The sequence below is a fragment of the Molothrus ater genome, chromosome 5 (assembly GCF_012460135.2).
Source record: "Molothrus ater isolate BHLD 08-10-18 breed brown headed cowbird chromosome 5, BPBGC_Mater_1.1, whole genome shotgun sequence".
NCBI classification, from domain to species: Eukaryota; Metazoa; Chordata; class Aves; order Passeriformes; family Icteridae; genus Molothrus; species Molothrus ater.
In genome coordinates, this window is record NC_050482.2 from 13,975,398 (window position 1) to 13,992,633 (window position 17,236).

At 38.0% G+C, this 17,236-nt stretch overlaps 1 protein-coding gene across 4 annotated transcripts in view; it reads right to left on the reverse strand.

The window, feature by feature from the left end:
• The window catches only part of ATXN7L1 (ataxin 7 like 1), a 110,786-nt gene that overhangs the window by 31,056 nt on the left and 62,494 nt on the right, over positions 1 to 17,236 (reverse strand). For 3 of the 4 annotated variants that reach the window (XM_036400800.1, XM_036400801.2, XM_054514870.1), the window contains one exon: positions 1,654 to 1,876. In XM_036400800.1, coding sequence (XP_036256693.1) covers positions 1,654 to 1,876 — 223 coding nt within the window. Of the gene's footprint in view, positions 1 to 1,653; positions 1,877 to 7,654; positions 7,788 to 17,236 lie in introns of those variants that run through there. The other variant, XM_036400803.2, reaches the window with a different exon arrangement.

The window sequence follows — 17,236 nt, forward strand, 5'->3', positions numbered from 1 at the left end:
CAGTACAACACTTCTGAATGGTTAAATCTACCTTGTCAATAATCATCAGTAAATATTTAGGATGTTACCAATAAAGGGAAAAGGGATTGGTGGAAATGCTCAGTTATTTTCTTCCCTTCCAGCTTTTACTGACTGCCAGAACGACATCTGTTGCCAGAACGGAAGATATTGTTTATAGATTCATTGAGTCTGCTGAAATGTGGATATGTAAGTTGCTGTCTGTAACATGATGAAAAAGAGGTTTATAGTCAATAGTGTTAATACTCTGAAATCCTTTCTGAATTTCTTTTAATTAGACTTATAAAAGAATTCCCTTTTGTATAAAATTCCCCTCCAACATTCAGAAGAAAAAGTCACCATTCAGTCAATAATATTTGGTTTCAAGTAGTTAATGAGATACTTACACACAACTGAGAGGCTATTCTGCTATTCTAGTTAATGTGTGAGTGTAAAGTCTAACCAATCAGATTTCCTATTTTCAGAATTTTATACCATAATTGCTCACAATACTCATTATGCTTGAAAAGATGGTAGGTCCAGATTTATAGGAAGAATAAATTTTTTTCAGGGCAAGGTAAATTCTACAGCTAGGCAGAAGCTGCTGTCTTTGAAATCATGCCAACATGTGCATGTTTCAGGCAGAAACATGAGCTATGCCTTTAACATAATCTGAGCTTTTTGTTAGTCTCATGAGTGAATAGTTTGCATTAAATGATTTACTGTTTTAAGGAAGTTGTGTCCAGAAACCCTACCTAAAATCATGACCTTCTTATGCTAGGTATTACATAGAAAAGGGAAGGATCCCTAAAGTAAGTAGATAAATCTTAAGAAAAAAGGAAGTCTCACTATCTCAAATTTACAGACAGAGAACTGAAGCTGAAGGGACCAAAGCATAACAGAACCAGGAACTCAACCCAGATCTCAAGTCACCAACCTAATGGCCTAATCATAAAGCATCTTTCCTGTAGATAATGAAGACAAAACAGTTTCTTAAGGGATAAAATAGTGACCCAGTTCTGCTGTCATTTATATTTTTGCAACTCTGCTGCTATCGTCACAGTCACAGGAGGATGGGTACGGCAGTCTCAAAGCCTGTATGTGTACATGTATCACAGTACATGATGTAAGACACCCCCAAAATAGTGATTTTTGCAGCCAGAATTTTCTTGTCATCTTGTAAGGCATCAAACATTATCAAAACACAGAATGAACTCCAAAAGCAGCTATTGAAGATAATTGACTATAACCAGTAAGTTTTCATGAATATCAGTTAAGCCAATATTAAGAACTCTGCAAAAATTATCCCGATAAACTGTTTAAAAGCATCAGTTCTAAGGGCTGATAGTGTAATGGAAGATGAACCTTATAGATAGCAAACTGGGTCAAAACCTCACTTGCTACATGCATCTTAGAAAAACACATTTGATGGAACATTGAAAAAGTAATTCAGTCCTTCTTGCACTTCCTATATATAATTTCTTTTTCTTCATTAAAAAATATCCCAGTTTCCTCCCTTAGAAAAATAGAGGCTTAAACTGTAAACTTAGGTAAAATGAGAATTCAGATTTTTTTTTTGATTGTGATATATCTATATATATAGAGAGAGAGATTCTGAACACCAACATCTTTGGTAACTATTATTTTGGTACTTACCATGGTTTATCCCGTGACACTTTTGAAGGAAAGACTGTGTGCTGTTTGCTACTGGAGGTAAGTAGATTGTCTTTGGGCGTTTTGAATGGCTTTGAGTTGCTGCTGACAGGGTTATGGCCGCTGATACAGGATTTAGGTTTCATCTGTACTAGGGATGTCCTGGAATTACAGGCTGGAGAAGCTGGAGAAGGGGAAGGTTTACACATTGAACTGTGTCTTCGTTCTGTAACAGAAAAGGAATGAATTTTACAGTATGTCATAGGCTAAAATTAAAAATACAAGTTGGGAAAGAGGAAATTGTTCTTTCCTATGCCAGGTACAATGATTTTCATCACTCCAAAGAACACCAGTTCATTAATGTTGTGAATGTAATCAAGCCAAATGATAATTAGACAAAAGTACATAAAATGCTCTGAAAAAAAAAAGTAAAATAAATGGCAATAATCTATCAGAAAATTTGCATTTGGTGTCCCAAGTCTTTTATGCCAAGAAGAAAGGAGAGTATGTAACAGCTAACACAACTCAGTAAAATGCTCTGTGACAGATATGTGATTGCCCCTAAAATGGTTCATGATGAATTCATCTGACCTGGTTATTGGGCAGTTTACTTTATGACTATCTTGTTTCAATTTTAATGAGAAATTGTAGGAAAACAACAGGAAGACTGGAAAGTAGCAAAAGGTCCAATGCTCCCAGCCCTGCCAGAGAGGCAGGCTCTGCCTGGTTCACTTGCTTATCTCCAAGCACCATTCAGGGTAAAAGTTTGGGGCTTTTTCCAGACAGAGAAAAATGGCCAGGAAATTTATGTCTCAGTAACAAATGTGGCATCTTGAGGTCAGCACTGCTCACGCTGACACCAGAGGCCTCTCAAGCACTGCAAAAAAGCAAGGCCTGACTGATCCCACACAAGACAGACAGGCTTCAGTGAAATTGTTTTGATTGGGTCATTATTAGCATTTTTTAAAATATAAATGTCCTATCCCTCCTATTGTTAAGTAAAAAGACTGTTTTGGCCATTCTTTACTAATTATATCTTTGTCCAGGGTAGAAGTGCCAGTGCTTGGCCAGCCGGCTGCACCAGTGTGCAGCAAACAACAGGCGTGTGCTGTGAACTTCAGCACAGCTACAAAATCCTACAAGAGACAGGAGCTGATCTTTGCTGTAAGATTTTTGAGGGGTGCTGTAAACCTTGAACAGTCCTGTTGGCCCCACTTGTGAAGCACCCTTTTCCCAGCCCCAGCGCTCCCTAGCCAAAGGCAGCAGCGGGTGGCACGGACGGGCTGGGGGAAGAGGAATTTTCCGGTCAGCAGGGCCTGGCTCATTGGCACTGACTGCAGTGTGCTGGTGCCCAAACACCAAGAGCCTGATCACAGCAGGGATTAGAAATCAGAAAGGTACCCCCAGAACCAACATAGTAAACAAATGTAGCAAGCAGAATGTAAGCATAGGCTGAGTACTTCAGACAAGCTGGAGTTTCTCACTCAACACACAGCAATTTTTCCTTATCTAAAGTCTTCAGCACTTAACTTGAAGAATCCAAGTGGGTGCTACTCTTTGAGCTTGGCCACCATCACACAGTCAACCAAGAGCAGGTAAGGAAGCACCAGTGACCTGCTACTATATGGGAAAGTTTTGTATTTGCATCATCAACCCTGCACTCACTAAGCTTGATATTTCAAGGACACCTAAGAAAAATTTTCTCACAGAGAATCAAAACATGACAATTTGTCTGGCATCCTCACAAGTAAAAACTTGCCAGTAGCAGAAGGATTCATCCATGATTAACTTGCAATACGCAAATACCTCAAGAACAAAGAGAAATGCTTAAAAAAATTCCAAAATGTTTCTATTAGATCTCAAATGACTGAGTAAAGCCATTTTTTATTTAAGATCAAGCATTTCCATATCTGCACATTCACAGCTTTAATTACCAATGCTGGATTTCCTCCAGATTCTCTGGCAACTGAAGAGCAAAACAGACTTAATTTTTTTTCAAATACAAAAGTATCGATCCTTACTCCCAAAATGTCCCCTATCATTTGCCAGTTTTCACCCTACCACACACTTCAGTGTGCAGCCTCTGCCTTTAAAACTCCTTTGCAGGATGCAGTGGATTTACATTCATTTCACCTCATATTTGTGGTAACACCTGTGTAAGCTACACATCTGATTCTGAAATGCACAGTTGCATTCACAAACTATTTATTTTATTAATTAATAGTTATTGTTTCAAGATTTACCAATCTTCTCAACACCTATTTAATAAATTTTAAGTAGGCTAATCAAAATTTGCAACTTTCCCATTAATTAATGGAGGACTGATGAAAAGAAAATGCTATGCTACCAACAAAATCAAGCTGTATATAAAGTAAAACTTGGGAGAAAACATGTTTTCCACACACATACTATATAAACTTAGGATTAATTACTCCAATTTTCAACCCAGCTACTGGTTTTCTTAAACGTGACTGCTTTCTAGTAAACTGTGTCATCAATATGAGCCCTATGGATATGTTTGGAAATGAAATATATTACTCTTATTAAAATTAATCTTCTGGAAAGACGAATGTTCAAGATACTGATTGGTGGTCATTCTTGTGATCAGAACTGACTGCTATAATTAGCATTTCCTTTTAATTCCTCAAACTCCCCTTTTCCTCCCAAAACATGGCTACAGAAAGTCTTTCACCTTTTAGACAGACTCCAATACACATTCGAGTTTTATCAGTGTTACCCAGACTTTCTTCAAATTTCTTAGAATGGAAATGGAAACTGTGACCTCTGTAAAGTCCTACAGGAGAAAGAATGTAAATAGCCAGTGCCACACAACCAGAGGTGTTCTGAGACACTGCTTGGATGGGTAAAATCTGTGCATTTCCTCACAAAAGTTAATGTCACTTCAATGTCAGCAGAAGAAGATGACAGCAACACATTGCAAGTATGGCACAATGGAGAGCTGGAAGAATAATTCCCTCCAAAGGGGCATAAACTCCTGAGCTGGGCAAGCATGCTGCTTGCAAGAGGCTGTATTTGACAAAGGTGTGAATTCTCAGACAAATCTCAATGGTGAGGGCATAAATTGTGACTAAATATTGGTGTATATTCCTTCTCAAAAACTATCAAGTTGCCTCTTGATTCTTCATTCCTTACAATGTATCTGGTAGTCAATCACCCTTAGATACTGGTAATGTGTTTCAGAGAAATAATGGGAATATATGACAAAAAAAGGCCGTCAGCTGTCAGAATCAACTGCTTAAACCAGGGTGCTGGTGGCCTCCTCTGCCAAATTGACTTTTGTGGTCAAATCTGTTTTAAACATTTTTTACTAATTTGTCTGTTCCTATTTTACATATGTAAAAGCAATGACACGCGATGTCCAAATCTACTATTATACAGCCTATGCAACAAATTAATGTGTGAATAAAAGACATTTGCACATCAAACAGTTGTCATAAAATTAAATATTCACATACTACCATATTCAGGAGACAATCAGCTATCTGTGTAACACTTTCTACGCCCATTTGCAGTTCATATGTAGACAGATTAGATCTAGTTAAGCAGGTGAACTTGTATTCACCCAGCTTTAGACATGGTTGTCCCTATTCACAAACACCAGTGATACAGCCAGGGGACATTGATGAAACTAAAGAAGAATGAAAGTTTTTGCCCCTAGAAATGATTAAATGCAGTGAGGCAACTAGAAAATCAGTTATCATCACTGGTAAGATACTAACCTAAATTCTGTACACTTTTCAGCAATGCTATGAATACATGCTCCACTTTAAAAGATAATTTTTCTGATTCATTTAAATACTTCCAAATGAATGCTTACGTTCCCCATAAATAACAGCACATATTCTGTTTTGTTTCTAAATACCAGGTGCTGTCAAATCCAAGACCACAGGAGCACAATCAAAGTTACAATCCTCTTTACCACATGAATCTTTCTGCAACCTCTCAGCTGTCTCAGCATGGCCACTGCAAGCAAGTGACAAGCAACACGTGACTTCTGCTGTCAAACAGTTAAGGTATTAATGGCATTAATCTCAGAGGAGAGTTTAACACTGTCACTGAATTACTTCACTTTCTATAGAATCAATTTCAGATCAATATCTTTTTCTATTCAGTGGCAAGTGTCCAAAAGCCTGGTGCTCCATTTAGTTCCAAGGTGCATTGCAAACTCTGCATCAGTAGCACTGCAAATGATCTTAAACTATTCCAGGAGATTCTCCATGTCCTATGGAAACATGGATATAGTCCAGCTTTCTCAGCCAAATCTGAATTGTTTGTAGATGTGAAGTCCTTATGTTGTTGGAGACCTAACAGTCCCTGAATCTCCAGAGCTTCTCTCCTATGCCCTTATACTCCATTTTTAATCCTCCTTCCTGCCTCCTGCACAATGCAACGCCCTGCCTTTCCCCAAATCTCTGCTGCAGCTGCCAAAGTCCTCTAGGTCTGCCTTTAAAACTGTAATTCCACTGGATCCTCTCTGATGGGTCACCAGGGAATACTAGCAGCTGTTTTGCAGGAAACGCCACATCTTCTAATCATAAGCAAAAAAAGCAAAGCAATAGAGGGGCAACAGGCTCCAGAGCCACAAGCACAGCGTGTGGGAAAATGAGGCAAAACCACATTCTGAGTAGAAAGTCTCTTTTCAAATTTTTGCCTTGACTCTTATACGCAAGATCAAGCAGTGAGCTCACAGCAAACCTTACAATGACACTACAGCAAATATGATGCCCATAAAACATGTCAAACATTGCAGTTTCCTACCAAAAAAGATCTTTATGTGATCCTGAAACTGTAGATTATCTCTTATCTGGACTGGAAACAAAATCCCATTTCTTAGTATATCCCACCTGCATCCACAATCTCACCCAACATATGCTACTCAAAATTGATCAAATCAAGTGAAAAGTTTTTGCCCAGTTAGTGCCTTCTCCATCAATATGACAGACAAGCATGGAGGAAAAATGTAAGGATATAATTTGAGCATAGAGAAAGATATGTCTTTCATCTTTCAGTGCTTTTTTTTTCCAGATACTTGAAACAAAAAAGGAAAAAAAGCCCCTTCATGTTGTCACAAGACAGACACTAAAATTTTGTCAGCACGAGTCATTTTGAAACACTACTCTTGTACAGCAAGATCTGACTTCCTGTGTACAAGAGGCCTAAAGTAAAAATCAATTTTAGGTTGACCCATGAATAACTCCAAGACCCAGTGTTATGGATTATAGCTTGGTATTACACTTGGTAAAAATGAACAAAATTTAATTGCTAAAACTCTGAAAGGTAAGAAAGCTATTTACTGCTAGTAAACATTTATAGAATAATAAAAATACTTTTTAAGCTTGTATTCATCACAACACTTGAGTTCAAAGTCCTTTTACTTGGAATAGCATAAAGTAAATGATCCAACTGCCCTTAAAACCATATGAATTCTGTTACTCCCCATTTACAATATTTAAGCAGATGGTAATGAAATTTAGTATCTCATAGTCTTGTTGATGAAGATGTTACTCATGGTAACTCATACACCGCCTTAGCACAAATTACAGTTTTTCTATTTACATTATATCCTGAGGTGCTTTGTTGCACAGCCTTTCACTGTGCAAAGTTGAGCAATGTATACTTACAATTTCAATAAATGGTAAATGAAACCTACCACCTTGTACCGATCCCAGTTCAAAGTTTGCAAATGTACTTGGCATTAATCCTAATAAAACCAAAACAGAAAAAAACCCACACATGCCCGAAAAGCAACAGCCAGCAACCAGAAAATGAACAACCTAGACTCTTGCAGAAATGTGTCATCTTGCAGGAACTGGCAGCTGGTTCATAACAAGAATTCATAAACACCTTGTAAGCACTTTCATTTTGCAGCCACAGTCTGAAAAAACACTAGCAAAACCCGGTACGTGAGGTTAAACAAAACTAAAATTGTATTTGATGTTAGCAAACTACAGCATAATGTTGCAAGATTGAAGGATAACTTTACCAGCTTTTTTGACAAAACACTATTCCAAGTCCAGCTGAAAAAGTTTGGAAATAATATCCGCAAACCGTTCCACCCTTCTTGCACTGCGCACTGGAAAGGAAACAGCACAGTCGGTTTCATTTTGATACTTCTTGTAAACTGACAAAGGAAATAAACTGCCAGCTCCAACCCCCGGACTGATCTGCTGCATAAAACACTGCTCAACAATCACAAGCTTCATTCCAGGTCAAATGACATAATTGGGAAATTATCAAGTGCTAAAATAACCACCGTTCCGCTGGTGTTTATTTACAATAAACACAAGCTTCGCTTTCTGACAGAAACCCACTAAAACCATTCTCCATTTCACAAAGTCTACAAGTGAGTAGGATCAGCAAAATTATGCAAAACATCCTGCTAGAAGAAGAAATGTAAACTGAGCCACTTACAGAGAGGAGCAGGCTGCCAACTTAATCTGATTCTACGACGACTGTAAACATGTACTTTTGGAACGTGAAGCGTTCACATTGCCACAGATGCCGTCAGAGAAGCACAGCAGCGCGATTAGGTATTCTGCACACGGGGGGAACTCCGGCAGATGACCTGCCGCAGCAAACACACATCTCTGCTCACTCACACCAACTGTTTTGACTACAGGCACTTGTTAAGCACCAAGTTTCGGTCCTACCAGTTGGACACCAGAACTGAACCTGTGCCAAGAACAACACAAGCTGAAAACGGCTGCAGGGCTTTTTTTTTTCTTTTTTTTCTTTTTTTTTTAATAATTGTTGATACAACTCAAGTAACTGCAGAAAGGAACCAAAGTGCAAAATTTAAAGCAGCAAAACCCCCAAGTGTATATTTAGAAGAGGACACTGAATTTTTACTTCCTTGATGCAGGAAAGGAGGAGAGTGTTTGTGTACAACACAGTAGGATGAACCTGATGTTTTCCTGAAAATTCTTTTATTTATGGAATAACCTGGCATTTGTCAGGATAATTATAAAACACATGAAAAATAATCTCTAGACTATCACTGTTTTACATTTACGTGGCCAAGTATCTCAAAAATGGTAAAATTCCATAAAGAGCAACACACAGCACTTCCCAGAACACAACTATTCCTCATAAGTAAAAAGCATGAAAAGAAAGAAGGATCAAATGGAACTTCAATAAATGCTTCAAATAGTGCAATTAATTATCTGAAATGTAAACTGAAGCTTCTGGGTACTTGCCTACTTCTTTCATAAGGATTCTGAGATATAAATATGAAGCTCCAAGGTATCACTGAAGTATCAGACAGACAGGAAAACATCAGAAGTGTGAATACCCCTGCCCTGGTGACAATGTCAGTCTTCACATCATTGAGCAGGAAGACCCAGATTTAACTGTAATGTCAAGGTCTGTTTCTACAGCTATAAAAGGGGATATTAATGATTTAGAGTATTAACTTGATTAAAAAAAGAATTGAAGACTTAAGTAGGAATTCATCATTCCTGTAATGACACAATTCTACACGTGTAACCAGCATTTGCCACCTGACACATTGCTACTGCAGAAAAAATGACAATTTTCAACTCCATATTTCTCAGCTCAGCAAGGCCAAAAATCCCCAGGCAAAAAAGAAGTAACAGAGCAAGTGAATCTTGGGTACACACTTTTGTGAGTGACAGCCTACCAAAGAAAAGCAAGGAAAGCTTATGCACAGAAATTTCACATTCTGCTGGAGGAGATGCACAGTTAAGTCCAACATGAAACGAGAGTCTGAGCTAAATACCACCTCAAACCTTCTGTCCAGCACCACAAGGACAGCCCTCACCAGCCTTTTGCACTGGTACCTTACTACATGCTGACCCACATTCCCACTATTTTTGTACTCAGGGTGGAAATGCATTATCAGCCCTAAACTTAGGACAGACATATCAAGTGAAATGCTAAAATATTTCTAGCAATCAAGCCACAGTACTCTCAAAGGTAAATACTGCCAAGAAATCAGAATTTTGTGGGTGATTTTATATGTGAAGAGAAAGCTTTTATTTGCCTAAATGTACAAATCTATAAACAAATCATCTATTCATTTATTCAAACACCCGACTTAAATAATGACACTCCAGATTGTTGCAAAATAGAGGAAAATTTAGTATTGTCATCCTCTTATGCTTTGTACCATATAACAGACCTGTTCCCTCAGGCAGATCTTTCACACTCAAGGTCATCTAATGACACATATTTTTATTCCTTTATACTTCTGAGGTAAAATATTTCACTGTACCTCTATTTCCCTCTTTACTTATTTCCCTTAACTATATTTACATAACAATAACAAAATAATTTATGTACATTATTGCTTTAAGAATGAATTAAATCTTTCCCTTCATCTATTATAAACCAGAAATGTTTAATGTTTCTTTAATGTTTTACTTAATCCAAAAATATATAATGTCATTCATTTTTACTGTTAAGAAAAGATAAGCCATTGCAGAGTGAGATGGGACTACTGAGGTGGTTTGGAAAAAAAACAATGCTCTATTATGATTCTGAGAAAACAGGCTATCATTTTTAGGTGACATACTCTTGACCTGGCTCTGTGAAAAACATGGCACCAGATTTTATTCAATATCAAGATCTCATATCATGATCTCATTTTATCATTCCGCACAAATAACTTCTAAAGAAATAGTAACTTCACTGAAATGAGCCCAAAATAACATCTTTGCACGACTTGCTTATAAGCTGTTGTTTAAACCTTCTGGCTTTTTCTGTGACCTGGGATCCAAACCCAGCACCTGGTGAATCAATGCATTTCTTAGCAAGCTTTTTTTAAAGCACAGAAATAAAGGATTTTTTTTTCTATAAATTCACAGGTTTGCATGGTAAATTGCTCCATCTCTGTCACCCCGAGCTCCTCTGTCCTCCAGCAGCCTCATCATTTCATCCTGTACCCACAGGCTTTGTCCCTCTCCCAAGGGATAAGCTCTGTTTGGTCTGCAGGTAGACATGTGCCAGCTGTCAGTACAAGCTGCAAATGTGCTACTACCACATGGAATACTGTTCTCTGGGCCACATTATTTAAGCTATCTCCTCACACTTGCTGATTTTCCTAAGACTGCTAGAACTTTGGATTTTTGAACCAAATCAGCAAAGAGCTAAAAATTCTCAAACAAAACAGAAAATAGATACAATCACATAAGGTTTATTGCTATTATTATTTTTTACTAGTAGCATTATTACAATATTTATAATATTATAGGAAATCCAAGCTAAAATCTACATATGATTTGTTTTTACTTGGTTCTCTCTGTTTGCCACTCCTCATGGGTATTTCAAGGCATCAAATTAATTCCCTTGGAATATTCTGACATAATTTCAAAATCCAGGTAACCATACAGAGCTAGGGGCACTTGTTTTGTTTTGAAAAATGGAATGAGCCTACATTTAAGTTTCAATTGGCTTTATCAACACCTGCTACAAAAGCAGCATAACTGTCAGTTCAGAATATTTCTCATTCCAGACATTTTAGATAAATCAGTTCACTCATCTTTCAAGCACATTATTTGCCAGAGTTAAGAAAATCTATTATTTAGAATGCTGCATGAATAACCACAAGTGATTACCCCTTAATACACAGCCTCCAAAATGAATGTGGAAAAACAATTCCTGAAGAGGTCACTTGTTCACATTTCCCTCATTACACACAATAGCTCTTACAAACAAGAAACCAAACTCTTAACCTTCTACAGAAAAAAACTCAAGAGACAACACTAAAAAACATACCCAAATACAAAAGTGGGTTTGTAGGGCATTTTTAATTTGTTCCTCTCCCTTTAAAAAACTCTTTAGTTCTGTATTTACATACAGCTTCTTAATTCTGAAGTTGGTTTTCACTTTAACTTGCATCATTTATGACTTCTAACTGCGCAAACTAAAGAAACTCAGACTAACTGCACATGAATGAAATAAATGCAAATTAACCTCTGAGAGTCCAAGTGACAACTACTTCATATTCTGTCTCTTCATGTACCTCTTGACCATTCATCACTGCAATGAACTTCTCAAACTACAAATTCTTTTGGATAAACTATTTCTCCATTCATAATTTAATAAATTTCCCTTCATTGCTTGTGATGAGAATTTCTTATGTCTAAAATATTAAATGTCTGCTATACCTATATATACATACAGTTAAGATTTTTTTTTCTCAGATAGGTATTTGCTCAGTTTTTTTCAAGTTGAGTTTTCCAAAGTTTGTTGAAGCATGGTCAGTGTTTCAGATGCTGTGTGAAGAAAGGCATTTTCCAAGGCCACACAGCCATTAGAGTGCAGATCTTAATTTAAAGCATTCCAAGTTTATTCACCCACTGATGTTGCCTCTCTTTTAGAATAATATGGCAGGAATGACACAGGGAGAAGGGACAGGTGATTTCCAGTGCAACTATCTCCCAAGGTGCATGAACTGCTGTGACAGCACAGCTGTGCAATTCTATTTTCCCTTCTCACACTGCCAATGCCCTGAATAAACTGTAATCCAGTGTGGATGGCTCTAACTTTCCATGGATCTGCTCAGAAGCATATATGTACCATATTTTAGAAAAACTTTTGGAAAAGAAAAGGTGTAGGTGCTCACCAGCTGAAGACACAGGACATTTTTCCTAGGAGGCATTCTAATTACTTTCTATAAGCTAATAGAAAGACAATCTTATTAAAGCAAGGCATAACTCAACTCAGAACAATTCTTGTGAATTTTAACATGGACAGTAAGCAAACAAACCAAGATGATTAGAAGTCCAACTTGAAGCAAGTTCATACGAATGAACCAGTTTTACCTGAAGACATTTAACTATTATATATGCAAAAGGATACCTCTGAGAAGAAGCATGCAATAAGTATCTTTCCAAGGTATCAAATGTTTCATGTGTGTCAGTCATTTTTGGTTTAAACCCCAAGAGTCAATTGGAGCATATGTAAAACATTAGGATGATTACTTCCTACAATGGACTTAGCTGGCTTTTTATAGTGCTAGAACCTGGCTTTACCATGCTTGGTGTAACATTTCACTTCAGGAGGGAAGATATGAATAGGACATATGTTTGCCAAGACATGAGAGTAACCCTTGGTCAGCCAAGAAATGACTACAGAGAGTAAGCTGGGCTCATTAACAGGAAGAAGAGAAAACAATTTTAAGACAAGGATTTCAAAGTGGGTTATTTATAGAGTCAACACTCAATTATCCATGGTCAGATTATCTGTACCAGAGATGCAGAAACAAATCAGCTCCAGCTGGGCTCATTAGCAGAGGTGCAGCTTGGTGCAAATGTCCCTACACTTCCAGGGACATTGTGGGTTTAAAAATTACACAGCATCTTTTTTTCAGCATAACAGTGAAGTCCTTTTTTCAATCTAAAGTGAGTCACTTGGGCTGCTTCTGTATAGCATTCCAAAGGCAAGAGCACTGGGGAAAATGGCAAAGACTTCAGACAAAGCCACTGCCTGGCAGTGTTACCCCCATGCTCTGGGTCCCAAGAAACTTTATGAGCTCAGGCCCAGCGTCAAGCCCGAGCTGGCTGCGTGCATTCCTGCACTCTGTGCCAGGGCTGCGGCCTCCGGCAGGAGCTGGGTGCAGACAAGCACCAGATACTTGTGACAAAGCAGGAGCCAGGCACCAGCCAGCATGGCAAACAGCAGGCACCTCAAATACAGCTGGGGTGGCCTCTGTGCAGAGGGACTGAGCTGTGAGATCCCTTCAGATTACCATTTAAACTTAAGTCATTTAAACCAGATATTCTAAATGACAGGAAAATTAAAATAAGTACTTTTCTAACTTCAAGAAAAACACAGCCACAGCAATATCAATCCAGCTTGAAGCTGTTTTCCTGGCCACACTGCCAAAAATATAATCGACAGTGAAATACAAAGGTAGATTTAAAAAAGGGGAGGAAATGGAAAAAATCCAACATGACATTTCTTACCTACCAATTGCTTCCTCTGAATCAGACTATCTGTGTTCTTGCTCAAGGACTGAAACCTTTCTCCATCTGTCAGGAGACAGCAAACTCCAGAAGAGACTATGATCTTCTGGAAGTTGTCCCTTCTCATCAAATTCATGTTCTATAGTTGAAAGAAATCCTACTGTTTAGAGATAATAAAAGATACTTCTAAATTGGAAGAATTTGAGATTCAATTTGTTTTTTTCTAGCCATGGGAGTCACTTAACCAAAGAGACAGGGAAAGGACAACAAGCAGGATACTGGCATGATAAATCTCAGCTATAATCAACTGACTCCAGCTTGATTACAGAGGAGGAACTAAACTCTGTATTTGGCAAATGGATCACAGAGCAAGTCTTTTCTAAAGCTTTTTGCTGAGTCTGACAATTGTTAGCTAGACAGTACAGCAGATTTAACCAGCAATGGCTAACAAGTGAACCAAAACTAACCATGCCTGAGCCATCATCCCTGGGATTTGCCTACTGTATCTAAGTTCTGAGACAAAAAGGTTTATTTACACTGAACTGCTCAAGTAGTTTCAAATAGCAAGAAACAGAGGATCACTGAGTGCAGGATGAGATAGAAGAAGAGGGTTATCTATCCCATCAGAAGATCATTGTAACACTTGAGGAAATCTGCAGGTCCTAAATCTACAACTTAATTATCCCCCTTCCTTTCTTCCTCCCTAGTCCCAAATTCCTTGACTTTCTAAGTTGCTTAAGGTCTGAAAAAAAAGTAATTCAAAGAAAAAAAACAGTTCAAAAGCACATTCACTATGATAGATATTACTTATAAGAGAACTCTGGCAGTTTTATTTCTTCTAATTTCTCCTTTCATTTCAGATGTCTAAATGCCTACTGCATAAAAAGTGATAGCAGTGGCAGTTACAAAAGGTTTGCTGTCTGGCTTTGCTGTTTTGCCTAGGGACATGAGGTCTATTCTCAGTATTAGGGACTAACATATTTTGGAAGGTGTAACATTCAGCAAACAAAACCAGAGAACAGATCTTCTGCTGTACAGTATTTGCAAGTCTTGTGTATGGTATTTATCTTGGAATACACACTAATGAGGACAGCAGCACAAGCACTGCAAGGGAAAAGACTCAATTACTGTAAACAACTGGGAACAAAAGACTGTTAAACATTCAACAATCACATCAACATAAGGTTTAGAAGTCTTTACCTCTTGTTTACTGTAACAAGATTAGGTCAACACTTCCCTCTGCCTCTTAGCCTCATCAAACTAGGGAAGACCATAAAAACAAAACCACTGCACTAACTCACTCAGTCACTGAAAAAACTCACTGCCCTGCTCAAAGTATGGAAAGATACCAAAGTATCTGGGGCTACTGCCACAGTAAAAGTCAGCCTGTAACCTCCAGCTAATCGGCTGCATATCTGTCAAGCACATACATGCGAACCACACTTACATAAAATTTCTGCTCCCTTACTGCTCCTCCCTCTCCAAGATATCAATTCTAGCCAAGAATTTGATTAGCAACAGACTATGAAACACTTTCAGAGAACATTAGAGGTGGCACTTACAAAAGGACAGTGAACTTTTATGGCCTGAAGGCCCCAGAGTGAAGTGTGGCAGCTGCATCAGGCATTGCATGTTACAGCTGCAGTCATACCATGCATCAAAAAGAGATGCAATTTCTTTTTCTGCTCTTCTTCCCTTTCAAAACATTCCTGGCACACCTTTGGCTTCAATCTGGTATTAATCCATGGTTGAATTACAGTGTATGGATGGAGACCGGGCACATTGTGTAACACAACCTTGAGTCTTTTAGCATTTGCTTCCTAGAATAGAGTGCTCTTGCCCTGCAAGTACAGTGTGCATTGTTGTCTCCAGATGTAGCCTCATAGAGTCAATATACTGAAAAAGGCCTGCTAAGCCCTCTTTCACAAGCAATCTTGATTCATCCCTTATCAGGGACCTCTCTCTTGTTAGTAATTTTATTCCAGTTTAGGAGTTGCAATTATTACATACTCTCCCACCCCTTCCTGGCTAACTGTAAAATTATTAAACATCAAACTTACATGGACTGCTTTTGTAGGACTTCTGTCTTCCTCTTTATAATCACCTGTCAAAATCTGGTACATAGTGAGTTTTAAACAAATCATTCTATGCTGGTTTTGTATTTTAATTAAATATAAAGCAACACTGGTTAGATACCTTGGGGCATTTCTCACTTTACAGAAATCAGAGCTCATTTAACAGCCATAGTATTTCACAGACTTAGACAGACACCTCTATCAGGTAACACTGGTTTCAAGTAAACAAGTAGGTTTTGTTTTTTTCCCTGAAAAGTCTAATGAATTTTTCTAGTGTCACTTAGATTCATAACCATTTAGAAAAATGTAACAGAGATAGAGAACTTTCTGGTTTTCTCCTTTTAAGTTCATTAGAACAAATAGAGGGAGAATGTAATCCATGCACACAGCAAGTAATCCAGCTGTAATTCATACCACAGCATAGCAGAGGTAAAGCGGTAATGCCAACATTAAACCTGATACCATTTAGCCCTTAAAGCTTGCAGGTAATCCCTCTCCTTCCAAGAACTGCACACTGAGAGAAATCAGATATATTTAAAGAATAATTCAGTATCAGATATATTTAAAGAATAATTCAGTATCATGAAACAAAATAATTTAAATTGAGCTTAGACATCTAGAGCCATATAGAGCCTTCCAAAAGCAAACACTCAGGAACTGCCTTGCTCTTAATTTAAAAAGCTCTACAGAATACATATAAAAACATAGCATAAAAAAGTTGACAGCTGCCAGTTAAAGAGTCAGCAGTTCCCCACTGACATATTTTGTTTAAACTACTTTGGAACCACTGTCATGTTATTAACCAAATTAAAAAAAAACAAACCTCTCAATGAGTTATATATTTCTAAAATACTACCCATTACCAATGTAATTGTAGTTTGCATTATTCTTTAACCACATTGCCATAGGTGAAATATACCCAAAAAATGGCAAAACAAAACACAGAACATACAAACACATATTTAAGGGAGAAATCAAGGTGACTTCTTGAAAATATGGCTCTTGCTAAGTTTCTAGTTACCTGCATGCATTTCTCTTTAATCTTTCTGAGGCTGCAGCAAATGGAGCTTAGTATCTGCTCTCAAGCTAAAATTCTTTGCAATAATTTGTGTAGATTTGTGCAGATAAAAATAAAATCACAGACTATATTAGATTCCAAGACTGTAAGCAACACGAACTATCATATCTGCACAACAGCACGCTGATATAGTTGGGAAAAAAAGTAAAAATAATCACAGCACAGATAACCAAGGGTCAAAGTTCTGGTTATGCATGAAGTTTCAGTATTGGCACTTCCTGTTCTGAGTCTAAAATACTCGTAATTAAATCTATTTTATCCTTCTTTGCTGAAGTAATGGACTGCTATTCTCTCCTCTCCTCCATGTATCTACAGCTGATTTGCTCACTTACATTCCTGTGAACCACGAGGCCAGTTTAAGAGCTCTGCGGTGCACCAGAGGCACTGGCACCCTCAGTCCCGCAGGCCAGGGCTGCGCTCGGGCTGCTGCACCAGGCTCAGCCCAGGAGCCGCTCCCGGCGCGGAGCGGAGCGGGCCGGGAGCTC